The 25,466-nt window shown below is 41.9% G+C and overlaps 1 protein-coding gene across 7 annotated transcripts in view; it reads left to right on the top strand.

Moving 5' to 3' along the window:
- fmnl2a (formin-like 2a) overlaps positions 1-25,146 on the top strand; it is a 49,969-nt gene extending 24,823 nt beyond the window's left edge. The window contains exons 5-28 of one of the 7 annotated variants that reach the window (XM_085434139.1): positions 2,984-3,067; positions 5,140-5,295; positions 8,521-8,629; positions 8,821-8,897; positions 9,692-9,785; positions 10,988-11,062; positions 12,356-12,466; positions 12,731-12,880; positions 13,203-13,304; positions 13,453-13,774; positions 13,853-14,044; positions 15,688-15,708; positions 16,596-16,720; positions 16,813-17,015; positions 17,143-17,377; positions 17,478-17,546; positions 17,636-17,716; positions 17,802-17,931; positions 18,981-19,144; positions 19,297-19,398; positions 19,517-19,612; positions 20,042-20,165; positions 22,711-22,807; positions 23,256-23,320. In XM_085434139.1, coding sequence (XP_085290265.1) covers positions 2,984-3,067; positions 5,140-5,295; positions 8,521-8,629; positions 8,821-8,897; positions 9,692-9,785; positions 10,988-11,062; positions 12,356-12,466; positions 12,731-12,880; positions 13,203-13,304; positions 13,453-13,774; positions 13,853-14,044; positions 15,688-15,708; positions 16,596-16,720; positions 16,813-17,015; positions 17,143-17,377; positions 17,478-17,546; positions 17,636-17,716; positions 17,802-17,931; positions 18,981-19,144; positions 19,297-19,398; positions 19,517-19,612; positions 20,042-20,165; positions 22,711-22,807; position 23,256 — 2,920 coding nt within the window. In that variant the 3' untranslated portion in view covers positions 23,257-23,320. Of the gene's footprint in view, positions 1-2,983; positions 3,068-5,139; positions 5,296-8,520; positions 8,630-8,820; positions 8,898-9,691; positions 9,786-10,987; positions 11,063-12,355; positions 12,467-12,730; positions 12,881-13,202; positions 13,305-13,452; positions 13,775-13,852; positions 14,045-15,687; positions 15,709-16,595; positions 16,721-16,812; positions 17,016-17,142; positions 17,378-17,477; positions 17,547-17,635; positions 17,717-17,801; positions 17,932-18,980; positions 19,145-19,296; positions 19,399-19,516; positions 19,613-20,041; positions 20,166-21,214; positions 21,335-22,710; positions 22,808-23,255 lie in introns of those variants that run through there. The other 6 variants (XM_085434140.1, XM_085434141.1, XM_085434138.1 and 3 more) reach the window with 6 other exon arrangements.
- Positions 25,147-25,466: the final 320 nt, after the last annotated feature.

Below are 25,466 nucleotides of genomic sequence, written 5' to 3'. Positions count from 1 at the left end.
CCCTGTCGAGGATTGGATGAAGCAACCCTGAGAACATCCGCTGCCCACAGGCTGTTGTAACAGCAACAATACTCTATATCCTAAACTACATCTCTCAGTCTCTCTGGTTTTCTCTTTTCCTGCCTCCCACACACATATTGTTTTAGTTCAGTGTGTCCATGTCAGCGACACTCACGTAAGTTATCTCATGTGTCTGACAACGCTGTCTCTCACACTCCTACACGCTGTTTACACAATAGTCAAATTCTGCTCTTCAAACCAAAAATACGTTCCAACCACAGCCAGAGACGATGTCCGCCTTCAGAGCTGAAGCTATGTTTACAAGGATAAAGTTATTTTAGAAACCTTATTGTTGGTAACTAGATTACACAAATAGTCTCACTAATCTAGATTAAACAATGAGGCGGTACCATAATAGCAAAAGGACAGGGAAAGGGAGATTGGGAGGGTAGAAGCGACTGATGATGTTGGAACACAGTGTCAGAGGTTAACAGATATTAATTATGCAGGCTGTGTATAATAGACAGATTGTCCCTTTATAAGCACTGCTGATGTGAGCCTGCTTCTGACTTGGTCACCAACATGCAGTGAATGGAGGATTGTTAGTTAGGGTCCTTTGGTAATAATTACTATGAGACCACACCCCCGAGCCTACTTAAACCACCACCGACCCCACTAGGCACTAGTTCACTGGACAATCTTGTTAGTCTTTTTCAGTCCCATGTAGTTACACCACAGGGGAGCTAATAAAGAAGCAGCTAGTGGATTTTTAAAGCAGTTTAGCTTTCATCAGCGCACTACCACTCTGAAGCCTGCCTGTGTCATTATGTGTATGCCCTACAAATTTACTTAATCGCTGAGCAATCAGCCCCATCGAAGCAGTTGTGGGACCAATAAAACGAAACGGCACCTCCACAAGACGCGATTAAATAAAGATCCTCTGTGATTCAGCTAACAGTGCTTATAAATACGAAAGGAGAGCAGCACATACCAAAGGTGGTGGGAGCTTTCCTGTGAAAAGCTCAGCTTTTCTGTGCAGAATGAAAACTAGAAAGCAGGCAAAGCGCTGGATGGGTGGCCCACTGTAGTGGCTGTAAGGAAAGCGATAAAGGGCTTTTGATCATTCTTCAGCTTTGTCTTTATCAGTGTGTGTGAGCGATAGAGAAATAAATACATAAAAGATTAATAATGAGTTTCTATTTGCGTGTTTGTGAACACGTTTGTTTCTCTGAGCCAGGAAGCTTTGAAATGGTCAATGCAATTCTTCTCTGCAAAGGAGGAGAGACAGGGTGAATAATCTGAAAACATCTACCGAGGCCAGGTTACAGCCCGGGAAGAATGTTTAGAAAAAACTAATTGCACATAATGTGTTATACGTAATGTTCGGGACAAAGATTTGATTTCTAATATGAGGCACAAAGAGATGTTGTTGCAAATGAGTAAAGCCAAAATTAGGCAGAAAAACCCAAATAAATCTATCAGGGAGCAACACCAAAACACCTGAAAGACCACAGCTAAAATGCATGATGACAGAATTATTTCCATGGTTAAAAAAAGAACCTTTACAACATCTAACCAAGTCAAGGACACTCTCGAGGACGTAGGCGTATCATTGTCAAGGCCTGCAATCAAGAGACGCATTCATGAATGGAAATATAGTATATAGTTTGTGTTGTAAACCACTGATTATACTCCAGAGGAGGAAGGTCAGATTAGACTTTGCAAGGAAACATCTAAAAGAGCCTTCAGAGTTCAGAAAAATAATTATTCGGACAGATAAAACAAGGTTAACCAACAAGTTTGTATCAGAATGACAGCAAGAGAAAAGTGTGGAGGAAGAGAGAACAGATATCACATCTAATATGGTGGAGGCAGTGTTATGCAATTATGGGCGTGTATGGCTGCCAGTGGAACCAGGCCACTAGTGCTTCGTGATGATATGACTGCTGATAGAAGAAGCAGGATGAACTCTGAAGTGCACAGAACTAAACTCTGCTCAGATTCAGCCAAATGCTGCAAAACAGCTCAGACTTTTTTGTACCAGACAAATTATTTTTCAATGGTCAGTTGGCTGATCTCAACCGAACAGAGCATGCTTTTCCATTACTAAGTACTGAATGCAGAGAGACCCACAGACAAGCATCAACTGAAGGTGGCTTCAATTAAGGATCTCAAGGGAGGAAATGCAGAATTTGGTGGTGAATTCTAGACTTCAGACAGACACTGGGTGTCTGTCTGAAGTATTTATTTGGTACCCGGGTTGGGGTTTTTTTTTTTGCATTTTTTAAACGATTACATAATCAGTGTGATATTTTTTTTCTCATACTGAAACCTGAAAGAATTGCACAAAAATTGTATTTTTTAAGCAATAAATGGAAAAAAAATGCCAGATGTAGTAAAATTATACAAATAAAACTCATATATCGTTAGCTTCATAGCATAATTGCCTAAGTCATTTGACTAAGTCAATGACTTAGGCACTTATGCTATGAAGCTAACGATATGCAAATTAATATTGTCATAAGGTTCAATAAAATATTTGAATTTTCTGGCAATTATTTAATGGTTCAGGCTTTAAATGGTTAAAAAGAGTCTTCACATTTATGTTAGTCTTTCCCATTAATTTTAAACCTTTGAAAATTGGGTGAATGAAAATGGGTGTAATATTTGTAAGACCCCTTGAATTAAAGCCCAAAGTCTGCACTTCAATCACGTACTGATTCTTTGATTTACAACCCACTGTGTGCAGAGGCAAAACTACAAAAAATGTGTTTTTGTGCTAAACATTATGGAGAGCACTGGATAATAAACATTTTTAAAATACCGTGTACTCTTAAAAGCAATGTATTACTCTCCCTTTCCATCTTTCTATTTTACAGTTTAGGCTCACAACTGTCCTGCTTTAACTTGTCTAATTTGTAATTGTCAATTAATTTAACACATTTGAAGTGTTTTTGGTTTAATAGTTTACACTTCTCGTCAGGTGGGTACGAGAATTCCTAAATGAAGAGAACAAAGGCCTGGATGTGCTGGTGGACTATCTTTCTTTCGCACAGTATGCTGTCACGTAAGTCTCCAGCAGCTCTTTCTCCTTGCACCACAATGGTCTATATGCAGAACTCATAATCAACACAACGATGCTATTCTGCACAACCGCTGATGCATCTCCACACAGGGCCAGCACCACCGTCGCTGCTGCCCGGTTGTCAGAAACACTGAGTCACTCGACGCCCAGTGCTGACACATAGGCACTGTGTGTTATGCTAACCATATGCTTCTATTCATGGATTGACAGTGTGGTTATTAGTCACTCACAGAGTCGCTGTTCAGGCCCAGAGTGCCACACAGTTAAATTTTTAATTCACCACTCCACTTCACCATATGTTATTATAGTCTGTCGAAATTATGAATGGTTAGCCGTAAAATTGTGTTTACACAGTACCACTGCAGCAGCAAATTAAAGTCAAAGGACCAGTCTAAAAACTGAAATAGATCATAAAAGGTATGATTTAACAAGCAGCTTTCCATAGTTTGTGCCAACTACAACAAAACATGAGCTTTTTTCTAATATACAGGATCATGTCTAACACGAAAACCCTTTAAAACATTTGTTACCTTTTTTTAAACATGGAGTTGAACACTTTTTTACTTTTAAAAGAATTAGCCTCATATATAATTATAATTAGCCCTAATATATAAGATAATAAGATTGCATATGTTATGTTTGGATATGTTATAGGCAGAAGCAGGGTTTGTGGTTTACTAATGGATTCCTCATCTGTTATCGGTTGGTCAGTGTGGCTTTTTTAAAAATCTGCTGGCTAGCCTAGCATCATTCGATTAGCTTAGCAAGAGTCTGGCTAATTATCAGCATTTTTCACTTCCTATTAATGCCACTGCTTCAAAATTTACTGCATGTTTTCCTTGCTGTAGTCCTCAGTGAATTTACACCCACATCTAGAAAAAAATATATTTTTGTTTTAGGAATGCTTATGACTACATGTACATTGCTCATAACATGATAGCAATATGCTAATTCATACACTTTGCAGAGCATAGTTCCAATGTGCCACTTCTGTGGCACTTACATGGTTAAACAAATTAAAAAAAAAAAAAAGTGTGTATCAGACACGATGTATTGATTTGGTTGTAGTAGTAGGAAATAACTACTTCATGCTACAGTCACACCAAGGAAATTTTTTTTTTCCTAAAACGGACTTTTTGACGTGAAAGCGCACATTGCTCCTCTCAATAAGCAGCGGGTGCTGCGGTGGGCACCTCGCCCGTGCCAAAGCGCTCACAGGCAGAGGATAGTCCTCCCCCAGCTGCTATCAGGGCAGGGCTCCCGCACTGACTGTAACGCAGTCAGTTCTTCTTTTACCGTTATGTTGTTTTGTGGACCACAACGTTTAAAACTACTTATGAACACACACAAAGTAACTCCACCAGAGTGCCTGTTTCGGGTCACTTTTGCCGGTCCAAGCCCGGATGAAGGAGCAGGGTTGGAATTGTGACATTAAAAAAACAATAATTGCTAAAATAAATTTAATTTGTAGTTCTAAATAAATTCTAAATGCATTTAAGACGTTTTTTTTTACTGACTTTATGTCTCTTCCACGATGTTATTTCTCTCTCCAACAGCGTAGGTTACAATTACATTAGCATGACCAATTATGCAAATTAGGCGATGACATCATTCAGCGACTTATAGCGACTTTTAGGACAACCAATAGCGATTTTCCTTACTGAGGAGTTGGCAACACTGAAACTCACAAATCAGTTGCTGTCTACATGCAGAAAAATTCACATTAAAATTTACATTCAGAGTCCAGCCATAACCTTGTAATTTCGAAGCAAAAATTCCTCCCCAAATGACTTAGCTGCTACAGGATGGTGTTTAACTACAAAATGACACAGGAACAACCAGAATACAACTAGTTGGCAGCCAGTTAAGTTGAGTCATTATTGCTAACAGATGCTTTGCAGAGAACTTGCACTTATCGGCACAGACTGATTCAGATTGATTGCATTGCATTGGCATTGCAGTCTTATAAATTAGACGACCTGTTGTTCACAGCCTGTAAACAGCATCAGATGTAAAGCAATCCGAGTAAATGCAGATGTTCCTTGTTACAACAGTTTCGATGGCGAGTGCCTGGAGAACAACCCAGAGGCTGCGATGGATAAGTCTAAGCCCTGGAGCCGCTCTATAGAAGACCTCCATGGAGGAAGCACCCTACCATCTCCCATCACTGGGAACGGTATCACCCGAGTCGGGCGACATTCCACGTTACGGTACAGCACACACACGAACTGCCCTCTCTGGCTGACGAAATGACTAGCCAAGGGAATCGTGATTATTTTGAGAACTCACACATTTCATATGATGCCTCAGCCACGTCCTTTGTGTAGTCATGAGGTCTAAGTCTTTAAATGGCTTAAGATATGTGCAGGGGGGAAGTACCATTTGCCTGGATTTTTTGACTGTGATAATCTGTGATTACATGAGTAACAGTAATTTCTGTGACAGATCTTCTTATGGAACTAGGTTTTCGTCAGGTTTTATTGTTTAGGTTTTTATAAACACCAAACAGACCTTTTCACTCAAAATCCAGTGTGTAGAGGATTTCAGAGCAGTTTATTTATAAACCCATGCCAGCATAGGTGCATAAATCCTGTTCATTTGTGCATTATTTCTCTAATCTTTCCCATCATTCCATTAATGTTTTGGTACAGCACTCCTGCTGACTTCTGTGGCCTCTAATCCTTTAGTTTGAAGAGGTTAACTTGAACACACTGCACACAAAGAGCACTATTGATTCATGGAAGCACATGTCTTTTTAATATGAGATCCTTAAATGATAATCAAGTCAGCCACTTTTTGTTGTTTTTCCTGTTGTGTGGTGTCACAAAGTAGCGGTGTTTTCTTGATAAATATGTAAATAGATGCAATGGAAGAAATGCAGACCAGACAAACTGACTTGGTGTTTTGGCTTTTGCACATTTTTCACCAGGAATTTAGATGCTAATTTGCTAAATGTGGAAGTTGTAGACAGACCACATGATGAGGTCTCGTTTTATTGTTACTTGCACATATTTCATCCATGCTTTACTGATATTTAAATGACTGTCAAATATCAATATTGTCCCATAAATAACTTCACCCTCCCATGCCATGTCACCTCACCTACACATCTGCTGGCCCCAGATGTGACATCACTGTTGGCTGACTGTCTTTTCTGTTTTGTCCTAATGCCCCCCCACCCTCCTATAGTCATCTGCTCTTTTGTCTGCCAGTCTTCGACAGCAGGCAGGTCTCAGTTTCGCTCTGCTGGCTCAGAGTGAGCTTTCTTCGGCTGTAACCCCAGCATCCCCGTCCCTTCTAGAGAAACAAACACACTTATAATGCTACGAGCAGAGACACACATGGATGTCCACGCACGATCCCCGGCCTCATTGTACTTTATACCTCCCTGGTAGAGCTGCCCAGTTTATTTGTCCCGCTGTCTGTGTTGGGGATGTGAATTATTTGTACTGCTTGCCCACCCCCCCTGCACTTGTGACTGAATTCTCCTTTCCTTGGAGCAAATGGATTTTACTGCACTCATTGTTCCTGCCTGTGTGTCTGTGTGCTGCTTGTGTGGCTCCCTAAATGCCATTCTGTGCAGACGTTAGCCTAGTTTCTACAACAACCATTAAAAGCTCAGCACTAGGCTACAACCAGTATGAGTAGAATAAGTAGCTTCTAACAAGCTTCTGTATTTTGGTTGCTTTTTTCTGTTTTCTATATTTTTTTAAATGGCAAATGAATTATGAATCTTTTGCTTTGGCCTAAGTGGTTTTATAATTCCTAATAATATCGATTTTGTCCATTATACAGATTATTTTCCCTTATGCTTTTTAGACTGGCTTTGAAGTAGAATGATAAATACCGAGAAACTGTTAGATCCCACATTAAGTCTTATCCATATGTCTTCTTGAAACTGCCAACTTGAAGGACACCGAGTGCACTGAGCTGTCCAAAGTGTTCTCAATTAAGACGGTATGTGTGAAGCGTTAGCTAGTCACATGTAGCCGTGTTAGAGCTGTTATTGATAGCTTGTAAATAGAGTTGTAGTGATTGATGTTCTGTTATTTAAATTACATTTAGGATTTTTTGGTGTTACATTTGCTTCACTCTGTGTCTCCTTTTCCTTCTTCCCATTCTTCTGCTTTTTCTTGTTCTTCTACCTCTGCTTCATTTACTTCTTTGTTCTTCTTCTCCTCTATTTTTTGCTTCTTCTCATTCTTTGTCTCGTCTTTCTTCTCCCTTTCCCCTCCTTCTTCATCTTCTTTCTTGTTCCTTCACGTTCTCCTCCTTGATCGCCATACTCGTGTTCTTCTTCTTCCTCCTTGTTCTTCTCCTCCTCCGTCTTCTTCTGTTTCTTCTGTATCTCTTCTACCTTCTTTTCATTATCGTCCTACCTTCCTATTTTTCTATTTTTCTTTCCTTGTCTCCCTTCTTCTTTGTGCTTTTTCTCTCAAACTTCTCCTTCATGTTGTTGGTGTTACATAATAATGTATCTATTCACTGGTTTGAGATTAGAAAGCGCTGATTAGTCATTTCCTGGATGTTGCCTAATCAGGAGTGGAAAAACTCCTGGATGGAAGGTTATTTCTGCAGTTTGAAGCAGGTGCTCCTGTTCTGTCAGGAAAAGGCTTGTTTATCTACTTCATTTGTTTATTTATTTATTTTAATGCTGCACTTTACTTAATGCAATATGCAGTAATGCTCACATAGCAAATGTGGATACTTGTGTAAGCAGGAAAAAAATCTAGCTCATTTTACTGCTAATTTAGAGCCGTCTTCATCCTCAAACCGCTGCCTCTCCCTTGAAAGCTCCGTTCCTTTTCAGACAAACACACATGCACACTCACACACTGTGTTTTGACACACAGAGAAGTCACGCCTACAGGCATGGGTGATGACACGAATTGGCATGTCTGTCAGTAGCCCGAAGACACATTTTTCCCCAGAACTTGGGTTTGGTAATTGTACCTCGTGATAAAAGTCTGAAAATGAACTCCTTTTCTCCGACTCTTTTTGCATATTATTCAGTTAGACTGCTGCTCCAGCATTTCTGTTTTAGTGTGGGAGCTGCACCAGGAGCAGAGGCCTTGTTTTTGTCCAGATAAAGCTGCACAATCACTGTGCTGCATGCAAATGACTGGCTGCTGTGGTGTTAGCTGTAAGTGATATCTCCATGAAGGTCTGTTGAAACAATTGAAAGAAGGCATCCGGTGGCTCTGTGCTCGGTTGTAGATTTTATGGCCTTTGTGTGTGTTAATATAAGGTGCCCTGGCAGTTTAACAGCCTCATTATGTGCAGAAGATGGTGTGCAATGAGGGCTTGTTTACAAATGGCATCTGTTATCTTGTTTATTCAGTTCTTGTGAACTCTTTTGTTCAGTCACATAGGCTTAACATTTTATTCTGTAGTTTTATTCCCTTTAATACTGACTTCTGATCTTTATTTATTAGTTTCAACACATTGCCCAGCCGGAGAACGCTGAAAAACTCCAGACTGGTCTGCAAAAAAGATGATGTCCACGTCTGCATCATGTGCCTGCGTGCTATCATGAACTACCAGGTCAGCCCCCAAGGCCTCTACAGGGACCATCCAGTCCACACAGACTGCACGTCTCTCTGAGCTGAGCCACATTTTGTTAAGCTAAATTCAGTTTTCTAAGTTGTTTTTATTATTACAAGTCCCATCTTGCTTATTCTGTGTCTCATCTTCTCTGTTAATGAACTGCTTTGTCTCTGTCTTTCATCTTCCAGTATGGCTTCAACATGGTCATGTCACACCCTCATGCTGTGAATGAAATTGCACTAAGCCTCAACAACAAAAACCCGAGGTAAGTTCGACCAAAGGTTGAAAAACAAAAACAAAAAAGGAACCAAAAATGAAAAGGTAGGTAAATAAAGAACAAAATCTCAAGTTTCTTTTTTCAAATAAAAAAAGAGCTGCTGGATAAAAGATTCAATAAGATGGGTTTTATGTTTTACCAACTTGGACCCACATCCATAAAAGCACAAACGCTAGATTTTGTGCACCTGCACAGTCTGAGAGTGGGAGCCCTTGTTGCTCAGGGGCACATTCATCTTGACAGACGGGTCAAGGCACCGCTGGCACAGTCCACCACACTGGCAGCTGCTCACTGAGACGGCTACGAGGAGCACTCTGTGTGTGTGTGTGTGGTCGTGTTTTCACTTCATGCCCCAGGGTTTAAGGATTTTCTCAAAAGTGGATGTGGAACCACTTCGCATCACCTGTCACATTTCATCTCATCCAGACATAGAAATCCCGCGTGAATGAACTGGAGACGGGATGAGCCGGCACTTTCAGTGTCTATGCACTTTAATAAACTCACATGAATCAGGCCAAGAAGTATTCATTTTTTATACCTGGCCTTTAACCCCCCTTTAACTCTGGGCTTTTGACTCTCAAGAGGTTAAACCAATGAATACACAATGAAAATTTGTTTCGCTGTGACAGTGGTTGCTGTTTATGATCTGTCCTATGCAGACGTTTCAGTAGCGAGATGATCCTAAATTACACAGTTTTCCGCTTTGTTTCCTCTGCGATTATCTCCTGCTTTTCTGTTCATTCATTAATTATTCCTGACATCATTTTCTCCCTGTTTTTCAGAACCAAAGCTCTGGTCTTGGAGCTCCTGGCGGCGGTTTGCCTCGTGAGAGGAGGCCACGAAATTATTCTCTCTGCGTTCGACAACTTTAAGGAGGTACGAGCTGCAAAGATGGTTCGGAGGAGACGAATATGTCATTACATTTTGCTTCAAACAGTGACTCAGCCCTGGAGGAATGCTCGTCTGGCAGTTGTGAGGCCGGCGTATTCCTCGTTGCTTCAAAGGGATAGCGTCTAGGAATTAATTCTGTTAGTCAACAGATTACAGACACCAGTTTAGCTGCGTCGCATAGGACGACACACACAGCCGCAAGTGATAACAGTTATATGCGTGTTAACTGGATTTGGCAGTAGCTTCAAAGCTCAGAAAAGCAGTGAGTTAGTTGTAACAGATAGCCCTGCCTGACCTCTGCCTGTCTGGATGAGGCATTCTGGCTTCTGGAGAAAGAAGTGGGAGGTTTGTGATGGAGAGAGCGCTAACAGCAGCCCCATTTTGTAGCATACGGCCCGCAAACATGGGCTGACTGCAGTTAATGTAATATTTACACTCCCGGAATGAAATATTGAGCGTTGCTCTCAGCGGCACTGGCATTAATGGGAGATTAAGGCATAGAGAGAATGTTGCCCGTCTAATGAGACGAAGTTTGAGAAAGCATTTGGATAATGTGAGTGCAGGAAGCACGGCAGCATGTTTTTCTATTCTGGTGGAGGCAGGGTTTAGTTGTTCTTTTCTTTTTTTTCCTTTTAGATGAAAAGTGACACTGTCGACCATAATGCGAGATCTATTTTTCTGAGTAACTTAGATATGTTGCTGAATGATGGGGGCTGCAGGCTAAAGCTCACAGCATTGCATCCCTCTTTTTTTCCTTCTTCCCTTCCTTCTAAATTCTTTATCATCCTCTGTCTGCCTCATTGACATCCACATGAACTCCCTGAACTGCACAGCATCTCTCTACTCCCTCTTTTTTATCTCCCAAATTCCACTCTAAACACGCTTTAACATACTGCGAGTAACATTGAAAACAGGTGCACGGTGCAAACTGTAGCTGAAATAAAATAAAAGAATGATCCTGCAGCACTTCATAAAAACGTATCTTATTAATTATCGCTTTGAAAACAGCTCTCTCTGAGATCATAGGAAGCTGTAAAGTATTTTGCAGCTTACATCAGTAGTTTTTACCACATATTGACACATGATTAATAAGTCTATGAGGTGCAATTCCTGGCTAAATCCCTGGCTTTGTTTCTCCAGCTGGTCTAAAACAAATGAAGTAAATTAATGTGTGGTTTTCTTTGCAGGTGTGTACGGAGGAGCAGCGATTCGAGAAGCTAATGGAGTACTTCAAGAATGAGGACAACAACATTGACTTCATGGTCAGCCTACGCACAGTTGTGATGACTGTTAATTGTGCTGCAATCCCCGAAAACCCTTTCTGTGAAGCCGAATGATTTTTCAGTGTCAAAAGTTCAGAGAAAATGATGTGAACTGTAATGTGTGGGCAGAAGAGGTTAGAAACAGGTCCTCATATACCTGTCTAAACCCCAATCGAACTTAAATGGTAAACATACTTGTACCTAAATGAGCTCTTTATACAACTGTTTTCTACGTCCGATTCTTTTCTTTTTAGCATTCACACACACATTCGCACTTAGAGAACACATCGAGAGCAGCTCAGTGTCTGGTATCTTCCTCAAGATTACTTTGACATGCAGACTGGGGCAGCCAGAAATTAAACGACCAACCTTTCGAATGGTAGATGACCTGCCCTGCCTCTACCAGGAGGTAGAGCAGGAGTTCAGTGTAAAAAATTAACAAACTGTTCCTCCAGTTTTGTGATATGCAGTACTATCAGTTTCTGTGCAAGGTCACTGCATAAGCTACAGATGTGTGTTGCAGTGGATCAAACCTGAGGATCCCTAAGCAAAGACCTTCTGTTTTTTCAAGGCTCAGCAGTGTTAATTAATCTGACAGAAAAGACTTAAGAACATCAATGGACATGCCACCTTATGCTTGATTTTATACGTCACACCTCTGTGAATCCATTCTAATTAATCTGAGTGAAAACCAACAGAGGCTGTGCTTGAATAGTGCTTCACTTTGAACAAGTTTCCCTTGCAGTCCTCCCGATAGGCAGTCGTCACCTGACAGCAGCTCTGAAGTGAACAGACTTTGCCAAAAGCTGCTTTCTCACACTGGGGCAGCTGAGCTTGTTGTAGGATGTTCATGAAGCCCATTTTAGCGTTGGGAAGCGCGCGTGTGTGCATTAGAAACTGTGAGTAGATCCCCCTTGATCTGTTTATGCAAGCTCCCATAGTAGTGTTGAACTGGCAGCTTTTGTTCATTTGTTTTTTCAGATCCTTTTAATCTGCCAGATAAGCTACCCTGCCAGCTAAGCAAGCAAAATAATAAGGATTTATATACCCGAGACATAATAAAAGGCAACATATATTATATATGAGCATAAAAACCAAATCGTGGAAGTAGCAAACTGGTGTATAAAAACACAAACTTGTTGCACACTGATCTATAAAGGTGTTTTACAGTCCTATAAACAGTGTAATATAGAAAATGCATATCAGAATCAGAATACTTTATTGATCCCTGGGGGAAATTATTATGCAGTGAACTCTCTCTCTCGCTAACCTTTCCTACCTGCCATTCCCCAGGTGGCGTGCATGCAGTTCATCAACATCGTCGTGCACTCAGTGGAGGACATGAACTTCAGGGTTCATCTACAGTACGACTTCACCAAGCTGTGTTTGGACGACTACTTAGATGTGAGTTGAGACATAGTGCTGCAGGAAAATGGCTAGACAGACATTCTTCTGAACACTCACAGTCCAGAGGATAGGCTGTCATTACAGTGCCCCTGAGACAGCAACCACTGTCAATAATGGCTTTTCCATTACTTCAGAAACAGTGGTCAGCTTTGTAGTTCTTTGTCTCCTGACTTTCTGCAGAAAGATCGATGTTATCCCAATGCTGTGAGCTGAAATCAAACTACAGCTCCTCTTCCCTAACTTGTTGTATCTGCTCTGCAGAAACTAAAGCACACAGAGAGTGATAAGCTGCAGGTCCAGATCCAGGCTTACTTGGATAATGTGTTTGATGTGGGAGCGCTGCTGGAGGATGCGGAGACCAAAAATGCTGCCCTGGAGCGGGTGGAGGAGCTGGAGGAGAACATATCACATGTGAGAACCCTCTAGTGTTGGTTGTACTCTTTGACTTGAGGCGAAGTTGCCGTTTTGATCTTATTTCTCTTGCAGCAGTCTGAATATTAACAATAGGAAGTTGATGGAATAGCAACTTGATATGGTGCAAAGTTTTGTTTTGTTTTTTGAAAAATGCAGAACTTTTAGGCCCTGACAGATCATTTTTAATCCAGATACATGAAAATATGAAACCCTCGTAGTGCCTCAGTATATTTCTGTGCTAACATGTTGATTCGAATGGTGTCTCTTCAGTTAGTTCACATCACTCTGCAATCTTTTCTTCCTGATACTGTTCCCATAGATGACAGAGAAGCTGCAGGACATGGAGAATGAGGCCATGGCCAAAATTGTAGAGCTGGAGAAGCAGCTGATGCAAAGGAACAAGGAGCTGGAATCCATCAGGGTCAGAGCCGCTTTCTCTACCTTGACATCAGTTCTTCAACTTGGTGATAGCTAGTTAAGCTAACGGTAGAGAAAATGTAAAATATCGCCACACGTATTTTTCTGTTCTTCTCATATGTTCCTTTTTTCTGTTTCCCTGTACCACACAGGAAGTCTATAAAGATGCCAGCTCGCAGGTGCACTCGCTGCGACAGATGCTGAAGGAGAAGGACGAGGCCATCCAGCGACAAAGTAAACTCGAGAAGAAGATCCACGAGCTGGAGAAGCAGGGCACCATCAAGATCCACAAGAAAGGAGACGGAGACATCTCAATCCTAACGTCGCCGCCCTCCGCTACGGAGAGCTCGCCGGGCGCCGTGTTCGGCGGAAACGGTGTAGCCGTCAGTCCAAACCATGTTGCACTTACGGCGGGCACACCTGTTCCACCTCCACCGCCTCCTCCGCCCCCGCCGCTTCCGATGAACGGCACACGTAAGTTTAATATTAGCTCAGAATATTAAGCCGATAACAGCGGGTCAGCCTGAACTGTTTTTCTTACCCCTCTCCCAGTGTCAAACGGACCAACGTCAACAATTCCAGCAGCAGCTCCCCCGCCTCCGCCACCACCCCCTCCGCCTCCCCCGCCACCCCCAGGAATGCCTACAGAGACGTCAGCCCCTCTCCCTCCTCCGCCTCCTCCAGTGGCCCCCCCACTGCCCGGCTGTGGGACTCCCACCGTTATCATGAACTCTGGGTTAGCAGGTAAGGTCATCAAATCAACTGAGTCAATGTTCTTTAATGCATTGTGAAAATGTGTAGAATAGGGATTATGCACAATTTGTTCATATAGGATAATACAAGAGGTGATGTTTATGTGGCTCTGCTTTAGCACTGCTTTTGATTTGCTTTAGTACAGGTTTGCTGCTGTACACACAAACTTCTGGAATATTACATAACAGCGGCTAATGTACTCAGCTGCTTCTAGTTTACCTTGAGGCTATCTGATACATGTTGCCGCTGCTTCACAGTAAAGACCTTGTGTTCAGTGTTCACTTTCATACAGACTCAAACAAGCTAGCTTCAATTTATAGTTCACGGTTTGCAATCCTCTGCAACCTCTACTCGCCTTGCAGTGGCCGCGCAGGAGTCTCAGGGTGTCACTGCGGCTTAATTGCTAATTAATGGGTGAGGGAGTTTGGGTAAAGGCGAGCCTGAGGTTGGCTTTTGAGGCGACACCACTTCTTGCCTTCGTGCTTTCTGGGACATAAGTAGTTAATCTTTTAGCTGAGATTATTAAGAATTTTTTAAAAATAAAACCAAGGTTTCGTCAAACTCTGGTGTCAGGCTTGACTCAGGTTGTGACATTAAAGTTTTGAGCTTTAGATTTAGCTCACTGTCCCCCCAAAAATCAGCTGGTTCATTTTTTCTTTTTTGTTTAATGAGCTGCTCTGAGCTACTTTTTAATCAAAACCTCCCCCTGCGATTCATAAAGTGCACAGAAATCACTGCATATGGAGTCATATGGCGATTACTTTAAATACAAAGAAAAACCACAGCAAGTTTGAACAATTTAGCAAGTGGGAAAACTTTGGTTGCTTAAAGATGTATTTTAGCCCTAAAGGAACTTTTGCCTCTTACTTTGTGCCAGTTTTTTAACATTTTTTTATTACCAGTCACTTACAAGTGTTTCCTAGGACTGGCTGAATTCTTCAGCTCCGTATGATCTTAACAATCCTGTTACCGATGTGTCTCCTTTGCATAAAAATGTGGGGGGTTTTGTACCGATTCTCCTGTAAAACTCCTTTTCTTAATAAGTATTACTTTCAGCAGTGTCACTCTTACATTGTGGTCAAGAGTTATGTCAGGAAGGGCATCTGGCGTAAGACTAAACACGCCAAATCGTCTGCTGTGGTGACCTCTTGGGAGATAAACAAGCAGCTGAAAGGACCATCTAACTCCAGAGATACTGCTGGGAGGCTTTTTACTGTAGAGCTGCTGCCAGTTTGTGATGTACTGAGTTAGACAGTAGCCACTGATTGGCCTCATTTTAGTTGGTGGGCTCAAACAGAATATTAAAAAACAGCAATCAGATAAATAGAAAGACAGGAACATATTTATTATATATTTTGTTTCCCATCTGTGTTGAGTAGAACACCACAATACACGTTCAGACTTATTTTACTAGGATTGCTCTGCTCAGTGGATTAGTATTGATAAGTGACCCTTGTGTGACTTGATGACTAAGTTCTGTCACTAATCAGCTCTTACTGTATGTAGATGGGGGTAAATATTTCCCCCTCGGAGAGCAGATTCTATACTGTACTGTGTGATTTGAGATGTGCATTAATTCTCACTAACCCTCCTTTTTATTTGTCTTATAATTGTTTCCTTTTTTTGCCGACCAGAGGGACCCATCAAACTCTTCTGTAGGTTATGCTTGTCGTGTTTGCTGTTTTGTCCCCACCCCTCCCTCTAGTGTCCCACATTTCACTTCCCCAGTTAAAAACACAAACCTCTTTGCTGTATTCATGCTGTATTTTCACGTTTCTCAAACACTTTCTGTCTTCTTTCACCATTTTCATTAACGTGCGCTTGCCAACATGCTATATAAAGCAACACATCCCCAACTAGTTTTCCCTTGAAAAACACTGCAATCTCCACATTTCTGCAGTATTACTCCAGTGTTTGTTTAAGTGTTTATTTGAATGAAATCTGGCAACATCAGAAAGAGTTGAGTGCATGCTGAGGCACAGTGACCTGCTGTGGCATGCAGATGATTAAAGCGATAGGCGCCGTGCATACTGGAATGCTGTTTACCTTTCCCATGACGGCCTTATCTTATTTGTCCCTGCTGACACCTTGTCCGTGTGGGGAATCAGGGCACCATGTCAATGTTCAGCTTCAATGAAGCAGCAGTGGTGGCTACAAATAGCTATAATCTGTCCAATAAATAGTTTGTCATCAGGCTTACCGCATACACCGTTTACTTTACAGGTACACCGATCCCCTTTGGCCTTTACTGTCCAGCCAAAGGCTAAGAAGCTTTGCTCTATTTGGGGAAAAAATACATACAAGGCAGCGTAGTTTCTGTTTTATTTTGAAGGGCTTACAGAAAGCATTTAGTTCATGTAAATAACACAAAGTGGGACTTTGTTTTTAGAGATTAGACAGATATGGCATCTAGCTACCCAGAGAGTCATATCCATGTGTGTTACCAGTCCCAGGTACTTGTCTACCCTTTCACCTGCATGCTTATGTGAACTGTTGATTGTAGATAGACACCCTGTGCTAACTTGTCTGTATTCTGTTTAAGCTGTTAAGATCAAGAAACCCATAAAGACCAAGTTCCGTATGCCCGTCTTCAACTGGGTGGCCCTGAAACCAAACCAGATCAACGGGACTGTTTTCAATGAGATTGATGATGAGAGGATACTGGAGGTAAAGTTCTCCGCTGATTCAGAGGTTACGCATCCGTTTCCTGCCTATATCCCAGGAAAATGAATCACGAATTGACTGCTGTTGCTTTTTAGGACCTGAATGTTGATGAGTTCGAGGAGATGTTTAAGACGAAAGCCCAGGGCCCGCCCATCGACCTCACTGCAAGCAAGCAGAAGGTCATCCAGAAGGGACCCAACAAGGTGACTTTGCTGGACTCCAACAGGGCAAAGAACCTGGCCATCACGCTGAGGAAAGTGGGCAAGACACCCGAGGAGATCTGCAAAGCCATTCAACTGTAAGCCTTCAAATGGTGTTCCTGCATGCAGTCTGTTTTCCTAAACTCACATAGCTGTATGCCTGTTTTTCTTATAAAATAGACTAATGGTTCATAACACGTGCCCTTGTGTCTCCTCATCGTCCAGGTTTGATTTACGGACTCTGCCGGTGGACTTCGTGGAGTGTCTAATGCGCTTCCAGCCCACGGAGAACGAGATTAAAGTCCTGCGACAGTTCGAGAAGGAGCGCAAGCCTCTCGAAAGCTTGACGGATGAGGACCGCTTCATGATGCAGTTCAGTAAGATCGAGAGGCTCATGCAGAAGATGACCATCATGGCCTTCATCGGCAACTTCGCCGAAAGCGTGCAGATGCTTACACCGGTGAATAACGACGCTACGTTGTCATTCTTAATGTTTTTATGCTGCAACCTTAGAAAGCAACAGCGCTGTGCTGGATTTGATGTCTCATTCTCACCCACAGCAACTGCATGCAGTCATTGCAGCATCTGTGTCCATCAAGTCATCACAGAAACTGAAGAAGATTTTAGAGGTAACGGAACCATTTGCGTCCCTTATGACGCATCGTGTCAAATGCATGCGTGGTTTCCTTTTTCATTCTTGTTTGCTCCTGTCCTGCAGATTATCTTAGCTCTTGGAAACTACATGAACAGCAGCAAAAGAGGAGCGGTGTATGGATTCAAGCTGCAGAGTTTAGACTTGGTAAGTTGCATTTTGTTACCTTTTAGCAAAACTTTAAAGACTTTTAGAAAATGTTTCAACATGTCTGTGTTTTCTTTCTTTGCAGCTACTTGATACCAAGTCTACAGACCGGAAACAAACATTATTACACTACATAGCCAATGTGGTTAGAGAGAAATACACACAAGTTTCCCTTTTCTACAATGAGATGCACTATGTGGAGAAAGCTGCAGCAGGTGAGTCGTACAGTGAAGTTAAGTTGGGCGGAAGTGAACAGCGCATAATCTGACTGTGTCTGTCAGTGAGAAACAGACAGAATCTTATCATGTTTCTCTTGGAATAAACTCCAGAATTTAATTGTGTATTTCTTTCTCTAGCCGGCGGTGCAATTTATCCATCTAGAATCTAGATTATTGCAGTGTGAGTTGCCAACCTGTGCAGATGTGAGTTGTAGTCTGTTTTAGGGTGAAAGGCACCATGCATAGGTCAGCTGTCTATGATAGGGTGATTCACACATATGGACAATTTAGAATAGAGACAAGTGTAACAGGAGTAAAGGTAGTGAAGGTACATGAGTTTAAATATCTGGGGTCCACCATGTAAAGTAACAGACAGTGCACACGAGAGGTGAAGAAGGGTGCAGGCAGGGTGGAGCAGGTGGAAACGAGTGTCAGAAGGATGGCAGGATGAGTAAAAGGAGCGGTTTACAAGATGGTAGTGAGACCCGCTGTGATGTACGGTTTGGAGATGGTGGCACTGACAAAAGCAGAGCGCAAGATGTTAAGATTTTCAGTGGGAGCGACCACCAGGATGGATGAGATTAAAAATGAGTACGGGACAGGGCTGAGATGGTTTGGACATGTGTAGAGGAGGGAGACTGGATATAAAGTACAAACCATGTTGAATATGGAGCTACCAGGCAGGAGGGAACGCAGAGCAGATTCATAGATGTAGTGAAGGAGGGACATGCAGAGGGTTAGTGTGACAGTGGAGGATGGGAGGATTAGGGTGAGATGGAGTCAGATGATCCACTGTGGCGACCGCTAAAGGGAGCAGTTGGAAGAAGAAGTTAATCTACTCCATGCATGTATCTGACTGTGAGAGTAAGGGAATAGAAAGAAAATGGCAGAAATGTAGAAAGCTAGACAACTCATGCCACAACAATCTAGATGCTCAAACTGCACTACAGCCCACAGGAGAACAATGTGATTTAGATCTAGAAGATGCTACACACTTTACATGTACAGGTTTGTGTCATGTAAGCTAAACGTCTCTGTGTTCACAGTGTCGCTGGAGAACGTCCTGCTGGATGTTAAGGAGCTGCAGAGAGGCATGGAGCTGACCAAAAGAGAATACAGCATGCATGGCCACAACACCATGCTCAAAGAGTTCATTGCACACAATGAGAGCAAGCTAAAGAAGCTGCAGGATGATGCCAAGATCGCACAGGTAAAAGGGTGATTCGTGGCTCGCTGTCAGACACTGGGGCATGTATTTGCATGCAAACGTGATTGGTCCACATACAGTGCAGGCAATGAGTCTGTGTTACTTCATTTGACAGATATCTGTGCCTTTTGCTCTTGTTTTTGCTTTTTTTTAAGGATGCTTTTGATGAGGTGGTGAAATTCTTCGGCGAGAATGCCAAAACCACACCGCCATCAGTCTTCTTCCCTGTGTTTGTGCGATTTGTTAAGGCCTACAGGGTGAGTTGGATATTAGTCTCGCACATTGGACAGAAACAGACAAAACACACATGATAAATAGTAGTCTTCACTTCATTTAATTGAATTGAATTTGAACATGAATGTGAAATCTTCTCAGCAAGCGGAGGAGGACAATGAGCAAAGGAAAAGACAGGAGCAGATTATGCTGGAAAAACTTATGGAGCAAGAAGCCATGATGGAGGAAGACCAGAAGGTAAGCACCCCACCTCCCACCCTCCTTTCCCAGCTCTCCAACTACCCTTTTCTACTTATCCCCAACCCCCTACTTTCTAGGACAGGAGTCTACAGAGGATAACAATGACCAGAAGGTAAGACAGCTCCACTTCCTCCCCTTCCGCTTCATCCTAATTTCCTCCAGACTCTTGATCACAGGATTAGTTGAGTGCCGACTGCCTGCTGGGCGCGCTTGTATCTAGTTCTGCAGTCTTACGCCCTGCTGAGTCACATCGCATCAACTCAGAATCGGCGATTATACGACTTGAACGGTTCAATTAACTCACACACACGCCTGAATGAACCGAGGCATTTTTTGAGCTGAAACAAATTACAAGTGGGAGAATCCTTTGTCGAAGATATTTTACTTACTGGCCGTAACACTTTTATGTGCCTGTGTCTTCCTCAGTCTCCATCCCATAAGAGCAAGAGGCAGCAGCAAGAGTTGATCCAGGAGCTCAGAAGGAAACAGGTGAAAGACAGTCGCCACGTCTACGAAGGCAAAGACGGAGCGATCGAGGACATCATTACGGGTAACGTCCCCCGGATCACGTGGCTACAGTCTGTGGCTAAACTCATATTTACACACATCCACACTCACACAGACACACACACACACACTTGGTGCCCTGCATGAAGGTCCTTTTCTGCTATAAAAGCAGTCATTAACAGAAGGATTCAAAACTAACACAATGACTTTGGCTCTTTTAAGTTTCAGCTGTCAGGTTCTTGAGAACCAAAGGTAATACCTGACTAGTCCAAACATGCACTGACGGCAATCTGTTCAACTCAAATGTGTCTCATCGTGGCTTATCTGCTTTGTCTTTGCTTTGTAACACCATCTGTACATAGGCAATCCCGGATATGACTATCTCCAGCAATAAAAACTTAGGGATGAAATTCACCCTTTGTTTACTGAGGGGAGATAAAACTTGAGTAAACTCGAGCAACTGAGTGTATTAACTCAGTTCAGTACCTAAGTAAGCTTCAGTGTATTTTTTAGGCACTCTAGCTTTTATTATAGTCTTTGTATAGCTTAAACTAGGCCTCATTGAATCTCTTCAGTTCAGTTTAACACCAACCTCCCTTTAAGCCATCTCTCTACTGATTGGCTGCCCCTGGCAAACAGAAGTTCTGAGAAGCAGCAATAAAAGATGAACTTTAAGTATTTAGTTTTATCTTTTATATTTAATTACATTTTAGAGAGAAATGTTAGATAGTTTCTACAGAACACAGGCTACTTTTATAAAAATACAAAACATCTAATGGATTGTAACAGTAACAACCCAGGCTTTAAAGATAAAGTGGTGACAGTTGGCTCATTATCAAAGAGCTATAACAGTAAAATGTTACTGATGTCTCCTTAACAGTATAACCTTGATATCATCTGTTTTTGGGAGAATTCGGCCGTAGAATTCGCTGTGACCTTCTTTAAAAAAAGACTTCGCCTTTGCATCGAGATGGTGTTGTTGGGTATTTTGCTTAGTGCTAACCAGTGCTAAACCCCTGTAGGAGTCTGCTTTTCTTACATTGTATTTGTCTTGTTTTGTCTTGGCTGTTGTCCCTGTCGTTTCCAATGCAGTGCTGAAGACCGTGCCCTTTACCGCCCGCACAGCCAAGCGTGGCTCTCGGTTCTTCTGCGAGTCCGCTCTCAATGAGGAGTACCATTACTAAGCTTGTAGAACTCTCTATCTTCTCAAAGGTTGCTGGAAACAAACAGTTCTCTTCTTGGTGTCCTTCTCTCCTTCCTCCTCTGCATGCCTTTTCCCCCCCCCACGATTCTCCTTTAACAGTTACGCTCACCTCTCACACCTCGGACCTGTGCATGTGCACTGTGACAAGCCCTGGAGACATGCCCGAGTGCGGGTGTTGTGTTTCTTGTTTGTTTTTTTTGTCTTTTTCAAAACAATTCTCCCTCACCCCACGTATGTTCACATTTTCTCCCTTACTGACCATCATAAGGTGCTGGGGTAACAGTTTTCTTTCCACAAATGCATGGAGTGTGACACCCACATTGATCATCATTGTTTTATCAAATACAGCAAACCATAATGTCACAGAGAGAGCAGTTTCCAATCTGGACTTTAAGAGTGCTGAGAAGTAAAGAAACGCCGTTAAGCTGGCTGCTGCCATCTAGTGGCCAAGACTCAAAAACAATTACTGAGCTATGAACATACTTAAAAAGTTTTTCTCTTCTTAGCCTCTAATTGGGTCACTATGACATTAACATGTCGCACTACATCTTGCAATATACAAGCTAAGGTCATCATCTTCACAGCAGGTATGATGTAGAAGTGTCTGTGGCATTATACCTTGCTTTTTTTTGTGTGTGTTTTCAAAGAGTGTTTTCATTCAAAATTCATGTTTGTTCACTATCACATGTCATTATCACATGTTCATAGTTGTGTGCATGCTGATTGCTTCATCCCTGCTGCTTGCTCCTACTGCACCCCCTGCTCTCCCAGTTAGTCCATGTGCCACGCTCGCTTTGCCACTCTGGGTCACTTCTCGGTGACTCGGTGTGGTCTGTCAGGCTCGTTGCTATTCTGCATGGTGTGTGCATATAGATCATCTGGTGCATTTCAGGAGTTTGTGTGTGCTACTAACATGCAACCAGGTTGCTTCACTGAAGGTTTTGAGGTGTTTGAATCACTGGTTGTCAGTGTTTTTCCCTGGCTGCATGCATGCTTCAGTGTTTTGTTTTTTTGGTGGTGATGAATTGTGTTTGTTTCAGTTTACAGTTGTGCTGCACAGAAAGGTAGAAATGGGCTCTCTTCCATCTTGCTGGTAGCCACTTTGCAAAGCAGTCTGGGTCTAGTAACAAGGAGAAAGAAAAAGCTTTTATCCTTCTCTCCACTCCCTCCTCCCTCCTCTGCCAGTTGAAACAGTTAACAACCTCTAGCTCTGTCCTCTCTCGTGTCCTTACCCAGCTCTAGCTTTTCTACATCCAGCCTACTGCCACACCGCTTGGCTCTTGCAGCGCTCTTTTAGTAAAGCCAGTGTGAATTGTTTGGCTGACGTGCACCGGTCAGCCTCCTTCTCCATTTTTAACCTTCATTTTGTCTTCTCTTCATCTAGCCCTAAAGAAGAATAATATTACTAAATTTCCCAATGTCTACTCGAGGGTAAGGAACTCCTCCAGTAGCACCCCTGTAGTGGATGTGCCCCAAACCTGGCAAGCATCTCTTTATTACCTCAGTTTCTGTCATACTTCTTTCATTTCAAGTCCACTCATCATTGACCTACTTCTGTTCATCGATGTACTCATTAATGCTCCTTTGTAGCAGGAAGTTTCTGTGTGTAGTGATTAGCACATAACCTTACTCTCCTCACTTGTCGCTTTGGCTTTATTGTAGAGAAAAGATACATTTTCATGCATTCACAATATGCATGAGAGATTTCCTAGATTTCTGGCAGAGGTTTTTAAAAAAAATTCTGTGGACTGTCTCATGTTTAAAAACCAAAGACAGGTTGTTTGGCTGTTGTTTGTGTAGACATCACACTGCTTTGAAAGACAGGCTGCCAGCACTGTGAACATGTGAGCTCATCAAAACACCCCGATGAAGACGCCTGACACCATCTTTTTATCCATGCCCATCCCCGACCCTTCTTTTCTATCTCAGATTTGAGGAATCAGCCTTACAGGAGAGCGGACGCCGTACGGAGGAGTGTCAGGAGACGCTTTGATGATCAGAACCTGCGGCCGGTCAACAATGGCGACGTAGTCATGTGACGAGGGAATAGTGCATGTGCTAGGGCTGGGGATGGGGGGGAAGGGAGAAAGGTATTGGGGGGGTAGAGAGAGAGAGAGAAAGAGAGTAAGGAGTGACAAAAAGATCGAAGCAGAGTGAAGGATGACGCGTGAAAGTCAGGTGTTTGTAGCAACATGTGAGATGATTATGTATATATATTACATAAGAATACTCAATATTCCACATCTGTGCTATAGTATTAGCAGCATTTCACTATGAAGGACTGGGACACGTATGGGACTGAATTTAAAGTGTCTGAAAGGTTGATTTAAAAACCTTTGACGAGCCAAGTGCCTGAATTTTATTGTTGTTGTTTTTTTGTGGTTTCACGTCACGTTGCCGTGTTTGCCTAATGACTGTTCTTAATAATCCCACTCTGAGCAATACAACGTGACCTGGCTTTAATTTTTCAGATGTGTAAAACTGGACATGCGGTGGCCTTAAGAGCCACGTGAAATGGCGTTACGTGGGGAAAGATGTAGAATGTACAGGACGGGTTCTCTTTTTAGCTGTTACAAATATTATTGTTACGGCCCTTTAGTCCGCTCCTCTAACAACATGAACATGCTCAACCTGCACTTTTTAAAAAAATTTTTACATCTCATGAGGGTTTCTCAAATTATTAAAGGGCTGTTAATGTGGTATGAACTCTATATTTGTACTAAAGCAACTATAAAGGTAAATAAAGACCAGTTTAATGTGAATTCTGTTTATAGCAGGTATCTCCATACTGATTCTTCTGTCATGTCTTATTACGAGTGATCAGTAAGGGCTGAATTTGTAGCTTCTAATCCATTAAAAAACAACTTATTTTCAAGTTGTGCATATCTGTAGCTGCACAGCTGGTTTTGTGGAAGGAATTATGCAGAGCAAGAAAACCGAATACCTTTTCTGTTGGGGGTAGAAACTGCACGCAAGATGCGAAACTTTACTGGATGATCTTATTGTCAGAACTGGACATAACTAAACGTCGTGCTTCTGCGAGCGTTTTACAGGTTAACAACATTCCAGGTCACCGAGTCTACTCGCTTTACTGTAATTTTAATGTATAGTATTTAACCACTTAAAAGATTCATTTAAGCTTATGTCGTCATCTAATGTGTGTTTTAAAACGGGGCAAAACAAAAGTATACAACATAAAAAGTTTCCTAAATGTACAGATATTTTGCTACAAACTGTTTTTTTTGTTGTTTTTTTACCTAATTCACATCACCAGATGGTTAATATTGTACATATTGTTTAAACAGAAGTTTTCCCTGCCTTGTGCTATACAGCTTGAATGTTATTTTAACTTAGTTTTTCCCCCCATTTTTGTATATTTAATTAAGCCAAATTCAGCCAGAAATCTACAGTAGTGTGTTTGATCATCTTTTACTGTTATGCAGACGGCAGTGGGGTCACGCACTTTACCTGTTAGGGTGTCAGAGGTGCATAAAAACAAAGAAAGTCTGGAAAAGGTTCTGATGTGCAGATGTTTATACACGCCAACTTAATGGCTACACTAACAATCAAAAGTAGTTCTGTTCATTGTCTCCACTGAAGCATGTGACGCCATCGGCTCCTTTTCTTTGCACTTCACTGTCTGTGGCAGCGTAACTTCTCGAACTGGATATTACCAGCATGCTTTTCTCTTGGACGTTCACCAGAAATGTATTTTAGGCAGTTTGTGCTTATAACAAAGTAACAATTTTTAAATTAGGTGATGAGATTTTCAATATGTTCAAATAAACTATTTACATTAAATATAAAGTTCTTTACTCTCTGTGGTTTGTTGTCTGATTCTTGTCAAAACGATGAAAATATAAGTTCGTGAGTGCAGATGCATTCATGTAGCTTTTGTTTTTTTGCCAAGAGCAGAACCTCACATTAAAAAGCTAACCAGTGTTTCTCCATTTGTTCTATTTAAGCAATGTCAATTCAACCTTATATTATGTGTTTAAACTGTAAGTAGTTACAGTCCATACAGTGTTTGTCTGACTTATTCATATTTAGGACAGTGACTGAATATTAACCAGTAGTAAAGTACACCATAACTGAACCACAATGCAAACTCTGTCCCTTAAAATAAGCAGAAAGATACAT

The sequence above is a fragment of the Copadichromis virginalis genome, linkage group LG16 (assembly GCF_057382275.1).
Source record: "Copadichromis virginalis isolate Kocher_CV1m ecotype Utaka linkage group LG16, C_Virginalis_male_GT1.1, whole genome shotgun sequence".
Lineage (NCBI taxonomy): Eukaryota > Metazoa > Chordata > Actinopteri > Cichliformes > Cichlidae > Copadichromis > Copadichromis virginalis.
The sequence above is the reverse complement of the archived record's forward strand: the minus strand, read 5'-3'. Positions and strand labels throughout refer to the sequence as shown.